We start from the raw sequence: 16,309 nt of genomic DNA, 5'->3' as shown, positions 1-16,309 counted from the left end.
GGCCTACTGGGATTTTATTTTATTTTTTCAAAGCCCAGACAGTAAGTAGATGCCTAGTCACTCTCTAGATTTAATGCCTGCTTTAAATTCAGCCAGCTAGCCCTGGGGATTATCTAATTGATCTTTGAATTTTGAATTTTATTGTTATTCATGTTTTTATACTGTATTTTATGCTATACTCTTAGAATTAAGTGTTTTAAAGTGTTTTAAATTTGTTGTTAGCCGCCCCAAGCCTGGTTTTTGAAGTGGGATGGGTGGGGTATAAATAAAATTATTATTATTATTATTATTATTATTATTATTCCAAATGTCTGATTCTCAAATGGTCACACACTGGGACAGACACCCAAGGCATGGGGTCTGTTCAAAAATGGGCATTGAGAGTGAAACCAGAAGCACAGTTGTGTTGCCTTCTTCCCCACAGGTAAGTGCTGTGTGTAAAGTGCTGTGATAACATCAAAGTTGCAGGTTCAATCCCCACATGGGACAGCTCCATATTCCTGCATTGCAGGGGGTTGGACTAGATGACCCTTAGGGTCCCTTCCAACTCATTCTGCCCCCCCCCCCCTTAAATCTATGCTGACTGGGAAAGCGGCACCTGAGGATCACTATTATTAGTAGTAGCAGCAGGCATTTTTATTCTCCTCTGCAGCTGAAAAAGGCTCACCGAGTGGCTTTCAGATAGCAGTGGAATGACAGCACCTGCCTAAGAGACACAACAGAAAAGGAAAGGGGGCTGGGAGGGAAGAGAAACAAAAAGCAAGCTCTGGCACAAATTCTTAGATACAGAGATCTTGCAGCCATCAGCAGGAACGGGGGGAAAATTGGAGGACCCCAAATTTGCTCACTGAAACTTTACAAAGTTGCACCAATAACGTTTCAGTGAAATGATTAATTTCATGGTCATTTCGAATTCCATAGGACAATGACTGGTTCGTTTTGGTTTTTGCTTTTTAAAAATTGTTTGGTTAGGGCAAGGGGGGGTTACCTGTTGTGGGGAGGGTGTGCCTTGCTTTCTTCACCTGTATTTCATTTGTTATGGGGGAAGGGAAGGGGAAAGTGAAGAAGTGTTGCCTGCTTTTTGTGGGGGAGAAGGGTTGACAGAGCATAAACACCATTTCTTCTCTTAAATGTATATTTTGTAGTGTCCACATTCAGCAAGGCTGGAATAGCTTGTTTTTTTATATATTAAAAAAATAGGATGGGAAAAACTTTTATTAGTCAGGCCATTAAATAGTTGGGAACTCTGAGAGCTTCCTGTTGTTGCGAATCACTGTGATATATATTTATATATAAATATTTTTTTATAAATAAATAAAACAAATACATGTAGTCTCTGAATCTGGGAGATGATTAAATACATTTTCAGCTACAATTTAGATACAGGCTACTCTTCCTCACAGGAGTAAACCCCATTGAAACCAATGGACCATTATGTTAAGCAAGCATGCAAAAGATTATAGACCCCCCCCCATGAATACTGAGGGCTCATATGTAATTTTAACATGATAAATAATACACCTTGTTTTCAGCGAAAACAAAATAACCTCAACTGAAAGAAAGAAAAGAAAAGCCTGCTGTGTGTTAAAAATGTAATGTGGTTGGAGACCCCCTTGCCATCTTTTACACATATTAAAAAATATTTGCTTTTCTATCTATCCCTCTTCACCACATTTCCAGACAATGTCACTGTGGAAAAATAAAAACTATAAACCCAAATTACCGAGTTGAACTGCTGCTGGAGCTTTTCATTGGCATAGTTGATGCAGAATTGTTCAAAGCTGTTCACTTCGAAAGTTTCAAACCTGCAGACGGAAACAACATTCTCAGGTCAAGGCTACACAGAACCATTTCTAAAATCTGAGTTTGTAGTTACATTTTAATCGTTTGATTTTTATTTTTTGGGAAGCCACCCTGGGAAGATAGATAGATAGATAGATGATAGATAGATAGATGATAGATAGATAGATGATAGATAGGTAGATGAGAGATGATAGATAGATAGATAGATAGATAGATAGATAGATGATAGATGATAGATAGATGATAGATATAGATAGATAGATAGATAGATAGATAGATAGATAGATAGAGATAGATATAGATAGATAGATAGATAGATAGATAGATAGATAGATAGATAGATATAGATAGATAGATGATAGATAGATAGATATAGATGATAGACAGATAGATAGATAGATAGAGATAGATAGAGATAGATATAGATAGATAGATAGATGATAGATAGATAGATAGATAGATAGATGATAGATAGATAGATAGATAGATAGATAGATAGATAGATAGAGATATAGATATAGATATAGATATAGATATAGATATAGATATAGATATAGATATAGATATAGATATAGATATAGATAGATGATAGATAGATGATAGATAGATAGATAGATAGATAGATAGATAGATAGATAGATAGATAGATATAGATGATAGATAGATGATAGATAGATTAGATAGATAGATAGATAGATAGATAGATAGATAGATAGATAGATAGATGATAGATAGATATAGATAGATGATAGATAGAACTTTATTTGCATTAGCCAATGGCCATAGCAACAGTAAAACATTACAGTATACACAGAAAAGGAAATTTGATGTAAGATCACAATTTAAAGTCCTGAATCAGTCGTCAGTCAGTGGCCCTTATTCTGATTGCCCCTGCTATGAACCTAGCAAACTTTGCTGTTATCTGCTCATTTCGATCTGATATTGTGGCAGTGGTTGAGCACCCTGGGATGGTTAGTACGAGTGGGGTGATGATCTCGTTCCTCAGGTCTTTGTAGAGAGTACAGGACAGGAGGATGTGTGACGCTGTTTCAGTGCTGCCATCTCCACAGGGGCAAAGACGTTTCTCAGGCGGGATCTTTTTGGAATCGACCCTCAAGTACCACAGATGGCAAAACATCCAGTCTTGCAAGTGTAAAAGCACGTCTGTACTTTGGGATAATAAGTTTGTGCAGAAATGGGGCCAGAGAATCAAAATGCAGAGGTGGAAACTGAACATAGCAAGGGCAGAATTTCCTTATAGTGGCCAGGTTGTTCTGATGCTCGATATCTTTTAGACGTTGACCAATTAGACTGTTTGCTTTAGTAGGGGCCACCCTGGGAATATGAGGCCCCCACTGTGCTTCTCTCTCTCTCTCTCTCTCTCTCTCTCTCTCTCTCTCTCACACACACACACACACACCCCTACACCTCCTTCCTGAAGGTACTTCCTCTACCACCTCAGGATGCTGGCCTCAACCAGAGCCAGGGCTTTTTCAGCTGTAGCTCCGATCTGGTGGAACACTCTGTCCCAAGAGACTAGGGCCCTGCGGGACTTGACATCTTTCTGCAGGGCCTGCAAGACAGAGCTGTTCCACCAGGCCTTTGGCAAGGGCACAGCCTGACTCCCTCCTTTGGCAATCTTCACAGAACTCTAGCCCAATGGTTGCCATTAATTTGATTGGAATTAATTTTAGAATGACATGATTTTAGAATGTTTTATCATTTTACTGTTGTTAGGCGCTCTGAGCCCGGCTTCGGATGGGGAGGGCTGGATATAAATAATTTTATTATTATTATTATTATTACAAGGGTCATTGGCCTGATCCAATACGGCTCTTAGGTTCTGAATGACCTAAACATCTAAATAAGCACCACCTTTCTCTCTGTCACTGTCTCCCTCCCTCCCTCTCTCCCTCTATATTTATTTCTGGGAAAGAAGAAGGAGAAAACATGAGCTTCTTTCTATTCAATTAATAAAGCTTTTGAGAAGATAAAAAGGCAGCTAAGGCAGAACACTTCCACTGGACCATAAAGATAAAGGGCTTAAAACGTATTTTTGTTGTCATTTTTTAAGGGCTGCATTTGTAACTCTCCAGGCTCTGCAATCTTGTTATTTAATAGAGGCGGCATTCAGTTAAAAATGTCCCCCAATTTCCCCGATTTTATCAGATTAAGAGCTCCTCTATTGTCACATATAACAGCTTAACTCTAACAGAGCAAGAGAACTGAAGGCTTAAGATAAAACCATTGGCTTAAGATAAAACCATTAACTTTTACAGTTTGTAAGTGTGCTGCTCCAATGGAAATCCAATCCCCCCATTTTGAGGTTGATTAAGGAAAATTCTGCTCAAAGACTCAGATTTAGGCTGTTAAAAATGTATTTGTGATATTGCGATTTCAGCATGCAGCCTAAAAATTGGGAAATGAACTGCCCCTTTGTCTCCACGAAAGAAGGCACAAATACGGAATACAAGATATTTTCCTATGATGTAGGATGAACCAGAGATTTCAGAAGAGCAGCTCTTCTGGATAGTGGACCAAAGGCCTATCTCATATGGCATATTATTTTCCAGAATGTCCAATGCCTCTGGAAAGACCATGCACACAACAAAGCTCTGATAGTCTCTACATTAGACTACTGCAATGCGTTCTATGCAGGGCTGCCTCTAAAGACGGTTTGGAAACTTCAGCTGGTGCAGAATTCGGCAGCCAAGCTGCAAGACGGTTTCAGCATATAACACCAATCCTAGCCTGACTGAACTGGCTGCCAAACAGTTTATGGGCCCAATTCAAAGTGCTGGTTTTGACCTATAAAGCCTTAAATGGCTCAGAAACACAGTACCTCAAGGACTACCTCTCCTTATATGAACTGACACAGATCCTGAGATCATCATCTGAGTCCCTTCTTCGCGTGCCTCCTTCATTAGAAGTCCGAAGGGTGGCAACATGAGAATGGGCCTTTTCTGTGGTGCCTCCCTGTGTGTGGAATGCTCTCCCCAAGGAGGCAAAAATGTTTCTGTATAACCAGGCCTTTGGCTGACAGAATATTCTAAGGCCTTTTAAATGTGTTGCGGGAGAGGGGTTATTGTTTTGCTTTTGCTTTAGTATGTATTTTGTGTTCACATTTTGTAATTTCAATGTTGTGAACTGCCTTCTGATCTTCAGATGAAGGGCGGTCCACAAAATAAACGAATAAATGAAATGGAGGCAGCGGCTCTCTCCCACTGCTTCTCCACAGCAATTAGTATTCACGGTCATTCTGCCTCTGATCCTGGAAGTACAACCGTCAAGACTAGTAGACGCTGATAGCCTTATCCCTGGTGAATTTGTCTAATCCCACTTTAAAGCCAACTAAATTGGTGGCCATCCTCACATTCCGCTGACAGGGAGGACAAAAACAACATTTCCTGCAATGACACATCAGCCCAAATCCGATGAGGATAGCCTGGGCTGCCAAATATGCAGGGTAACAAACTAAGTGAAAAACAGAGTTTTACTTTTTCTTTCCGAGTGTGAACTGTAAACATGGGAAGTCGCCAGTCCAAGCCTCACCTCACACAACCCACCACCTCCCAGCCTCAGTTTCCCCCTTTGCAATACTGAGATAGTAACAGCGATCCATCTTGCAGGATTGCCGTTACTGAGCAGGGCATTGTACAAAAATGTGTGAATAAGACGAACTCACTTGTGCAAACTTCCCGCCCCATCTCTCTCCAGATTGGGTCCACTATTCACTTCTTTTTAAAAACAACAACAACAACATTCACACAATAGTTAACTGGGGGCATCTGATTGGCCACTCTGAGAACAGCATGCTGAACCACATGGGACTTTGGCTCTTATGCCCGTATGAATTCAGACATGACACACAAAACACCAGAGACAAGCTCAAGAGTACTTGTTAACACAATGTATGAAAACACCCTAAGGCTGGAAACATTGTGGAGTTTTTAAAAGTAAGCTAGAGAGATTGTATGATAAAGCCTACGTTACTAATTCCCCTTTTCTTCTTCTTCTTTGCTGTCTGGCTCTTCTTTCTCAACAGAAACCCAAAGCACAGACTTGCCTATTTTTTAAAAAAATTAATAATGCATCCAGTCATAGTTATAGCTCGTCTTCTTCCAGATAAAAACTGTTATGTACTGAAGTTCTCACCCTGGGCCAGCAGGGGGATACTGTAGATAGTTATGCAAATGAAGGATCGAAAGTGACGTTCAGTGATTGGATAGTTTGTATGCAAATGAAGGATCGAAAGTGACGTTCAGTGATTGGATAGTTTTAGAAAGTTGCTACAGTTACATTGTTCTGGAGCTCTATATAAGCAGGCTGACTGAGCTCTTCAGTTCAGTTCTGTTCTGGCCTCTGAATAAACAAGAGCTGTTTGAAGAATTGCTGTGTCGTTTGATACGTTCGCCCACAACTTAACAAAAACAAAACCACAGGAGTACACAGGAGTTTATCCAATTTCATTCTCACAGCTACTAGGGCTAGGCTGAGAAAAGGAGTTTCAAGACTGAGCAGGGATTTGAACCCAGATCTCCACAACACTAACAGCTACAGCACACCAACCTTCTGCAAAACAGAATTCTTTTCTTTTTATTTCTGAAAAAATCAGAAGCTGCAATTATACACTCCCCAGGGAACCAAAACATTCGGCAGGATGAGTACTGGACTAAGTCTGAAGGAAGCATTGCTTATCATGAAAAATGTAAAGCCACAGAGATTTCAAATTGAAGATGAAAACAAAATCTTAAAAACATGTACAATTTGCCAAAATGTTTTAGCTTTCTGGGGTGTTGGGCATTTTTGCATCCTGCAAACACCTAGTAAGCTTAATAAGACACTGGCGGTTTTGCTAGAAAGCCATAACCGAAGGATCAGCTTGCCCACAAAGATTTGAAAAGATCCAACTGTCCGCAGTGTATGTTTCTCTATGAAGAAGATATGCTTAACTTTTGTCTTCCAAGCCCATTAGAAGCATTAAGAGCATTAATAATTTACTTCCCTGGGGCTCGAGGGTTATAACTTCTGGTTTCAAAGCTGGAAAAGCGGCCATGGGAAACTCAAGTAATTTAGTTCAAGACTTCTGCTTAACTCACCAGGCTACTTGACTTCCTGGGCACATGGTTATTTTATTAGAACTATGTGTGGGCATAAAGAGAGCTGGACCATAAAGAAGGCTGATCGCCAAAGAATTGATGCTTTTGAATTGTGGTGCTGGAGGAGACTCTTGAGAGTCCCATGGACTGCAAGAAGATCAAACCTCTCCATTCTGAAGGAAATCAGCCCTGACTGCTCACTGGAAGGACAGATCGTGAAGCTGAGGCTCCAATACTTTGGCCACCTTATGAGAAGAGAAGACTCCCTGGAAAAGACCCTGATGTTGGGAAAGATGGAGGGAACAAGGAGAAGGGAATGACAGAGGACAAGATGGCTGGACAGTGTTCTCGAAGCTACTAACATGAGTTTGACCAAACTGTGGGAGGCAGTGGAAGACAGGAGGGCCTGGCGTGCTCTGATCCAGGGGGTCATGAAGAGTCAGACACGACTAAACGACTAAACAACAACAACATGTGTGGGCAACCTGTATCTTCTCAAGTTGCATGATGCCCTCAGGAACCTTCTGCAGGGCAGACTGAACAGGTTCTAAAGCTATGAAAACCACAGAGAAAGTCTGAAATGCACAATCCAGGGATATCCTACGCTTAAAAAATAATAACAGAGGCTTCAAGTGAAAATCACCTTCCATTATATTTTACAATTTGTCAAGCTCTCTCGCGCTCTTTGATTAAGTGACTCTAGATTTTTAGCTGTTGGGAGGCAGTTCTAAAATGTGTCAAATATGGCTGAACATGAATTAAAACTCTCTCGCCAGGAGAATTCCACAAGCATTTCCATTTGGAACCTTAACTTTGGACATGATGATGTATGATCCCTTGCCATATCCCCAAGATACATTTCAGTATATCAAATTGAGGTGGGTAAAAATTCACTGCATGTACCAGGCCATGGCTGCTTGCTGTTTGTGTTAATTTGATGAAAGGCATGCAAATAAAGCATGCATACTAATGACAACGGTGCAGCCCATGATAAATTTTCACCATGGCCCATTGTACTCAGCTTACTTTCCCTTTCCTTCTGCCATAAGAACACAAGCTTTTAATGTTTGCTGCTGTATTGTCTCTCTCACCCTGACCTAGCCACTGTGATCCATGTGACGGTCACCTCCAGGCTTGATTATTGTAACTCACTCTACGTGGGGCTGCCCTTGAGACCAGAAACTCCAGCGGGTGCAGAATGCCGTGGCGAGACTCCTTACGGGGTCCTCGCCGCGGGATCACATTCACCCAGTGCTATACCAGCTGCACTGGCTCCCGGTGGAGTACAGGATCAGGTTTAAGGTGCTGGTTTTAACCTTTAAAGCCCTACACAGCCTAGGACCCTCGTGCCTACGGGATCGCTTCTCCTGGTATGTCCCACGGCGGACCTTACGGTCTTCAAATAAAAACATCTTCGAGATCCCGGGCCACAGGGAGGTTAGGGTGGCCTCAACCAGAGCCAGGGCTTTTTTGGCCGTGGCCCCAACTTGGTGGAACGCTCTGTCACAAGAGACTAGGGCCCTGAGGGACTTGACATCTTTCCGCAGGGCCTGCAAGACAGAGCTGTTCCACCTGGCCTTTGGCCAAAGCATAGTCTGACCCCCTCCTTCTGTAATCCTCATAGAACTCTAGCCCAATGGTTGCCATTAATTTGATTCTGAATTGATTTTAGAATGTATTTCAATTAATTGACTGTGATTTTATGTAAACTGTGCTATTTTTACTGTTGTTAGCCGCTCTGAACCCAGCTTTGGCTGGGGCAACCCAGTCGGGGTGGTGGTATATGAACGTAAATTCCCCATCCTTTTCCCTTTTGACGCGACCATTCAATATGACCAGCTTGTTAGACAAGCGCAATAGGCACAGGCCTGCAAACTTGCAACCCTTAATTTTTGAGTGCCTGATTGGTATAGATTGGGCTTCTTCTAAGATGGGAGGCGATTCGTGGAAGTGAGCATACAAGTCATCGTCAGACTGGCCAATTCTAGCATTTAAGTCGCCTGCCACTATCACTGAGGCTGCAGGGAACTGATTCATCAGCTTGTCAATGTACGATTCCAGCCTGGACCAGATGTTTTTAGGGTGGTATATGAGAAAAAGATTATTATTATAAGAAGAGCCCTGCTGGATGAGACCAAAGGTCCATCTAGTCCAGCATTCCTGTTCTCACAGTGGCCAACTAGGTTATTCTGGAGAGGCCAGCAGGACGCAACTGGGCTCCACTGCTTCGTTTCTGCGATTTGTGTCTATGCGGAAGTTTCATTAGAGGTGCAACGACGAGAGACGACAGCAGCTAATTCTCACCAGCATCCCTAGCAGATAAAGCTCTTTTGCTGAAGAGATCATATTCCTGACGTTTGCTGGCAAAGCTCATTGCACCGAAGCGTCTCTTTGATCAATTAAACGATGCCACTTAGCCCAGTTTGTCTTTTTTTAGGGCAGTGATTCCCAAACCCCTTCTCTGACAAATAGGCATAAGCACCAGATGCTGGGTGAAGAAAATGAATTTCACACTAATAGACACCCCCTTGCCTAACTTAATCTTTCACGGGTATTAGCCTTCAATTCAGATTCCTGTTCTCAGCTCAGATGTCTCTGACTGGCAAGCTTTTTTTCTTCTTTTTGCATTGGTCTTATGCCTCTCTCTTTTTTCCTGTGTCGCTAATAGCTTTTGGCTTGTCAAACCTCCATCCTTGGCAGGGGAACTCTCTCTGAAATCAAGAGAACTTGTACGGATTTATTAGGTTACTTTAAAAAAAATTCCTTCGATTTCCACACCTCTTTTGTCCCACTGATCAAAGAATTGGAGCATCTCCTCTGTGACAAAAGGATGAAGAAATTGGGTTTGTTTTTTTGTTTGTTTTAGGAAAATAGTGATGATGGGAGATGGTCCATGGAGACAAAGTGGATATGATTATGAATGATGTGGATAGAGAAATATTTTATTTCTGCATTCATAAAATCAGAACTTGGGGTGACCCAAACAAGTATGATTGACAATAGACGCAAGTCAGACAAAAGGAAGCACTTATTCACACCATGATTAACTTACGGAACTCATTGCCACAATATGTGGTGCTGACCGCTAGCTTAGTTGTTTTTTTAAAAGGATACAATTGGAACCTCCATTAATCAAGACGTAATCAAAACATGACTGACACTGTTGGAAACAGAAGGCTATACTACCTCACAGAACTGTTGTAAGCAGGAGCAAAATTAAATATGCAAAGTACCCAGTACTCCACAGCTGTGATTCTCAAACTGGCATTTAGCTGCGGCTGCAACTGTGGCCACAGAAGACGCATGGGGTCTGCACTTGTTTCCCAATTGCAATTTATTTATTAAATTTGTAAACCCCGTTTTATCCATAGATCTCATGGTGGTTCTCTTTCAATCAGTTTTGCAAATAACTTCCTCTGTAGTCTCAGCAAAAGTCTCAGCCTGCATTTGAGTAAAGGTAAAGGTAAAGGGACCCCTGACCATCAGGTCCAGTCGTGAATGACTCTGGGGTTGCGGCACTCATCTCGCTTTACTGGTCGAGGGAGCCAGCATTTGTCCGCAGACAGCTTACAGGTCATGTGGCCAGCATGACAAAGCCACTCCTGTGAACCAGAGCAGTGCACAGAAATGCCGTCGGAGCAGTACCTATTTATCTACTTGCACTCAGTGGCGTAGCGTGGGGGGTGCAGGGGGGGGCCGGCCACACCAGGCGCAACATCTGGGGGTTAGGGTTAGGGGGCGCAAATTACTTGCCTTGCCCCGGGTGCTGACAACCCACGCTATGCCACTGCTTGCACTGGTGTGCTTTCGTACTGCTAGGTTGGCAGGAGCAGGGACCGAGCAACGGGAGCTCACCCTGTCGCGGGGATTCGAACCGCCGACCTTCTAATCGGCAAGCCCTAGGCTCTGTGGTTTAACCCACAGCGCCACCCATGTCCATTTGCATTTGAGTAACCCTCCTTAAAAGTGCTATACAAATTATGCCAAGTATTACTGTTATGTTTTCCTGTATGGATAAGCAAACGGCCACCCCACCAGCACACACGGCTCTAACCATTTTGCAAATTGCAATGCAAACAATCTCAAGCGTCCAGCGGAAACCTTGTCCTGGCAAATGAAAACAAGCTTTCTGCCTACCCGTAAATGTCCAGCACCCCGATAAACGAATGCTGCTTGACCGTGGTGTGCAGGGCCTTGTTGATGTGCTGCACAATCCAGTTGAACAGCTGGGCATAAATGTGCTTGGCCAGCGCATTCCTGGCGTTCACAACCTGCTGGACTGACATGTTCTTGATATAGGTCTCCGAAGTGGTGACCAGCTTCCGATGGCAGAGCCAGTGCTCCATTTGGTTGTGCTCTACTCCCAGCAATCTGCAAAAATTATGCAGGTGTTCATCCTGTTTCTAGGATATAAAGAAAGACATCCAATTCAGCAAAGCATGCGATGAGGGACACGGACCAGATGACAATAGCCCGCCCACCCCTCTGGTTAACGGGGGAAAGGAAGGGAGGGATGGATGCTTCCGCTCTGAGAGCTGAAGCTCGCTTTGAGCGATGAAGCTTGTTTACAGAATTGCGCTCCCAGTTTCACTTATTCCAAATGAAGCAATGTCCAGATTCAGCTCATAAGGTCATCAAGGCTCTTAACAACCTCACTGCTATTTTAACCAGTCTCAGATTTGCCATATGCTGCTATTTTAGCCATGATTTCCCACCTCCTATTGGTGCAGTAATAAAGCTGCTAGCACATTTGCAGAGCTAAGCAGGATCCGGTATGGCTTACAATAGGATGGGGAACCATGTGTTGAGATTCTTGCCTTGCGGCGGTTGGAATCAGTTCTATGATTCTATGTATACCAGTGGTGGGCCAAAGGTGGGCTGGGATCTACTAGAGAACCTCTGGGTAGATTAGCAAAGTATCTTACTTCCAAATACAGTCATACCTCGGGTTATAGCTGCTTCAGGTTGTGTTGTTTTTGGTTATGGACTGCCGAAACCCGGAAGTACCAGAACGGGTTACTTCCGGGTTTCAGCGGTCGCACATGCGCAGAAGTGCTAATTTGCGCTTTGCGCATGTGCAGAGGTGCTGAATTGCAACCCGCATGTGTGCAGACGTGCCGCTGAGGGTTGCGAATGTGGATCCTGCATGGATCACGTTCGCAACCCGAGCATCCACTATATTTAAAAACAGGACCTCTCCACACCCTGAGGCCAGTTAGATAACAGAAATGAAGAACGTTTACTATGGTGCCCTCCTTTCAACAGTGTTTGCTTTTCATGCCTATTTCATCACCGCTTCCTTTGGAAAACTTCCCACATACTTCTATTTTGGAAAATGAGGAGGAAAAGCAGCAGGAGGAGAGTTACCGTATTTTTCGCTCTATATGACATACTTTTTCCCCTCCAAAAATTGAGGGGAGATGTGTGTGCGTCCTATGGAGTGAATGCAGGCTCCTTGGCTTCAGCGATAGCAACGCAAAGCCTCTGAACCGCAGAGGGAGCGCTCCCTCCGCACTCTGGAGGCTTCCCATTGCTTTCGCTGAAGGCTGGAGAGCGAGAGGGATCAGTGCACTCCGGAGGCTTCGGGTTCCTTTTGCTGAAGCCGGGAGAGCAAGACTCTCCTGGCTTCAGCAGAGAGGGAGAGCTGCGCAGCGCCCCTTCAGCCAAGCGGGAGGAGAAATGGAAGGGGCTCCGTTTCTCCTGCCGCTTCGCTGAAGGGGTGCTGAGCAAAGAGGCGGAGAATTTTATTTTCTTGTTCTCCTCCTCTAAAACAAGGTGCGTCCTATGGTCGGGTGCGTCCTATAGAGCGAAAAATACGGTACTTTCCATTGCTTATTTCCAGAGCAAACATAGCTTTAAAACCCCCTGCTTTACAATGGCATACACCTACAACTAGGATCAAGGTCAATTTGAGCCTCCCACTTATTTAACCCTGAGAAACTGCATGAAATTGGGCAGCCAGCAATTTTAAAACAGGGATCATGTCTTGAACTGAGCAAGGGCTGAAGGGTCAGGAATGTGGTTCTGTGCCACATGCCTCAAGGCAATACCTCCGAACCTGACTGTGAACAGCAACTGAGGCACCACTCAAGTTTTTGCCATGTGCTCCTTGGCAATTGACTGCCATACACAAGCCAGGACAGAGACAAATAGCCCATGGAGACTGTTGCTCCCCTGTAAGCAGTGTTGTGAGTGGAGGGCCACACAAAGCCAATCTCTTCTCTACGCAATCACATTCAGTTACACCAAGTTGCCTCATCACTAATTAAACGAGTTAACAGATGGATCTAGCATCACAGAGCTGCACTTACATTTTAATTAAATAACACCAATGATATTAAGGGAAGACAACGCTACAAGTGAAGATTTGTTTATGTACCCAATTGATCAAAGCCCTGAAATTAAAACAGCCCATCTCTTGGGTAACAGCGACACTGTGCAAAAGTACATTTTAATATTTTAATTAAGGCAGAAAACTTCCCTGAAACAGGACATCACAATTGCTACAGATTTAACAGTGCGCTAGGTAAAGGGACCCCTGACCATTAGGTCCAGTTGTGGACGACTCTGGGATTGCGGTGCTCACCTCGCTTTATTGGCCAAGGGAGCCGGCGTACAGCTTCCGGGTCATGTGGCCAGCATGACTAAGCCATTTCTGGCGAACCAGAGCAGCGCACGTAAATGCCGTTTGCCTTCCCGCCGGAGCGGTACCTATTTATCTACTTGCACTTTGACGTGCTTTTGAACTGCTAGGTTGGCAGGAGCAGGAACCGAGCAATGGGAGCTCACCCCGTCGCGGGGATTCGAACTGCCGACCTTCTGATTGGCAAGCCCTAGGCTCAGTGGTTTAACCCACAGCGCCACTGTTTATATTATTGTATTCATACTGCTTGAATAAGAAGCACGTAAGAGACGAAAGTGGAACTTCTAGTACAACTTTAGAGTGGATTCCTTTTTTTTTAAGATGTGTTATTCATGAGCTTGTGTTTTGTTCAGGCATTTTGATTTGGGAGGTACGGATGCTGCTTTAAGGACCAGCACGCTCTGAATACTTTTCCCATGCTTAACCTACATGTCTGTAAGGAGAGAAATACAAGAGTCTTCTGTTCTCTAACTGCACAGCTAAAATTGGCTGCTCCCCAGACTTACAGAATCCCAGCACTGCAGAGTTGGAAGGGACCCTGAGGGTCATCTAGTCCAAACCCCTGCAATGCAGGAATATTTTGCCCAGCAGTGGGGGGGCTTGAACCCATGACCCCGGGGATTCGGAGTCTCATGCTCTACCGACTGAGCTATCCTACAAGCTTAGGCGAGTGGGATAGCTGTAGCACAATCCCGAAAGAGCCCTAAACTATTTTATCAAGAATTTGGGGACAAAACAAATGACCTCCTCCATGTTTACCGTATTCCTAAGATTGTATTGTTGTTTTAAACTGTTTTTAATATTGTGTTTTAATTGTTGTGACATGTCTTGGGGCCTCAGGGTGAAGGACAGGTAATTAATTAATTAATTAATTAATTGTTACCATTATTATTATTTCTAACAACAGCAGCAACAACGCAGAGAACTTACTGATATACTGGAGGATTCTCCATCACGTTCTGGTTGAAGATCCACATTTCCTAAGTGCAGGATAGCGGCGAGTATCTTAAAAATGGCCAACTGATGGGAATCCTTCACTCCTGAAAGAAACAACCAATATCCAGTCTTCACAGAGGGAATGTGCCTGGAGAATTGCTTTCACGTGGCTGCAGGAGATCCATAGGGTGTGATTCCTGCTCCTGCCCTAAGAACCTCAGCCTTAAAATAACAGCAGTAACAACATTCCTATTTCCAGCTCTCCTGGTTCCAAGCATATGCATGAATGTGTGGGCAATGCCTGTTCGAATCTCAAGTCAGAGAAGGGCCAGAATTACCGTATTTTTCGCTCTATAAGATGAACCAGACCACAAGACGCACCTAGTTTTTGGAGGAGGAAAACAAGAAAAAAAAATATTCTAAATCTCAGAAGCCAGAACAGCAAGAGGGATCGCTGCGCAGTGAAAGCAGCAATCCCTCTTGCTGTTCTGGCTTCTGGGATAGCTGCGCAGCCTGCATTCGCTCCATAAGACGCACACACATTTCCCCTTACTTTTTAGGTGGGAAAAAGTGAGTCTTATAGAGCAAAAAATACGGTAATTTTTGGTAGCTGGGGGGGCGGGCGTAATATAGCACCACCCACTATGCAAAGCAAAATAAGACTTATACAAAATAAGAGAAATTATGATATCCTGCCCAGTTTGCATAATCTATACAGGGGACAGAAACCAATTCAATGGTGCAAAATTTGGAATAACAGGTGCAAAATTGCTGTTGGACAACAACTCTCATCAACCATCGCTAGCAGCACCAGTGGTCAGGGATGATGAGAACTGTAGTCCAACAACTGCTGTGGACCCAAGTTTGCGAAACACTGATAGGCAACCACTATTGAGCTAGATCAGGTATAGGCAAACTTGGCCCTCCAGATGCTTTGGAACTCCAACTCCCATCATCCCTAGCTAACAGGACCAGTGGTCAGGGATAATGGGAACTGTAGTCTCAAAACATCTGCAGGGCCGAGTTTGCCTATGCCTGGGCTAGATGTATCAACACTCGGATTCAGCACAAACTAAAACATATTTTAATGGATTGATTAATCGGCACAAATATGCATATGAGTAAATAATTTTTTGAAGAAAAAGCATATATATTATTTTTAACCAATACCTGCACATATTCCAGGAAGCACCATCTTAGAAGCATTTCCTCCCTTGCAGGAAACTAGGGTGGTGCTGTGAATACCTCTTCTCAGCCATTTTTGCAAACGCTTTTATTAAAATGAATTAACAAACTTGCGGTCCGATTAAAAATCTTTGGAGTGAATCATCTACTAATTTAACCAATTCATTGACTAGCATGGCAACATCAATTTCCATGTCGATGAAAGCACGAATAGTTATATGCCTGCAAAGCATTATTCAAATTAAATAGGTAGACAAGCAAGGTAAAGCTGACTAGGTGTGTGTGCTTGGGTGTGTTGCGGTTGCATGCACGTACACACCCACACCCAAATGCCTTCAAGGGTTATGAGATCACAGTAAAGCTCCTGGGGGGTTATGCAGCACCTTCTGCAAAGGACAGCCATATCATCCAAATGTTCCACTGGGAAAACATCCAAGTCATCTTTTAAACAATCCCTTACCAAGCAGAGTGAAGGCATGCCTGGTTTTCTCAAAGTCATCTGCGTCATCCACTCCTTCGATGGATGTGTCTCCTCCCAAAGAGGTGTACAAAAAATTTTCAGCAGGCACTGGGGGGAAAGAAACAGAGAGTGTCAGTTTGTAAAAGCGAAACACTGCCGAACGTCAGCTCCAGCAATTGTCAG

The 16,309-nt window shown here is 43.5% G+C and overlaps 1 protein-coding gene across 7 annotated transcripts in view; it reads right to left on the bottom strand.

The window, feature by feature from the left end:
• Positions 1-16,309, bottom strand: part of MYO5B (myosin VB) — a 303,840-nt gene that overhangs the window by 121,247 nt on the left and 166,284 nt on the right. For all 7 annotated transcript variants that reach the window (XM_083702547.1, XM_083702549.1, XM_083702552.1 and 4 more), the window contains exons 8-11: positions 16,127-16,234; positions 14,476-14,585; positions 11,040-11,305; positions 1,724-1,805 (exon numbers count right to left, since the gene is read on the bottom strand). In XM_083702547.1, the coding sequence (XP_083558673.1) occupies positions 1,724-1,805; positions 11,040-11,305; positions 14,476-14,585; positions 16,127-16,234 (566 nt within the window). The remainder of the gene's footprint in view (positions 1-1,723; positions 1,806-11,039; positions 11,306-14,475; positions 14,586-16,126; positions 16,235-16,309) is intronic.

This window comes from Podarcis gaigeae, assembly GCF_964106915.1.
Source record: "Podarcis gaigeae genome assembly, chromosome: 11".
Taxonomy (NCBI): Eukaryota; Metazoa; Chordata; class Lepidosauria; order Squamata; family Lacertidae; genus Podarcis; species Podarcis gaigeae.
The sequence above is the reverse complement of the archived record's forward strand: the minus strand, read 5'-3'. Positions and strand labels throughout refer to the sequence as shown.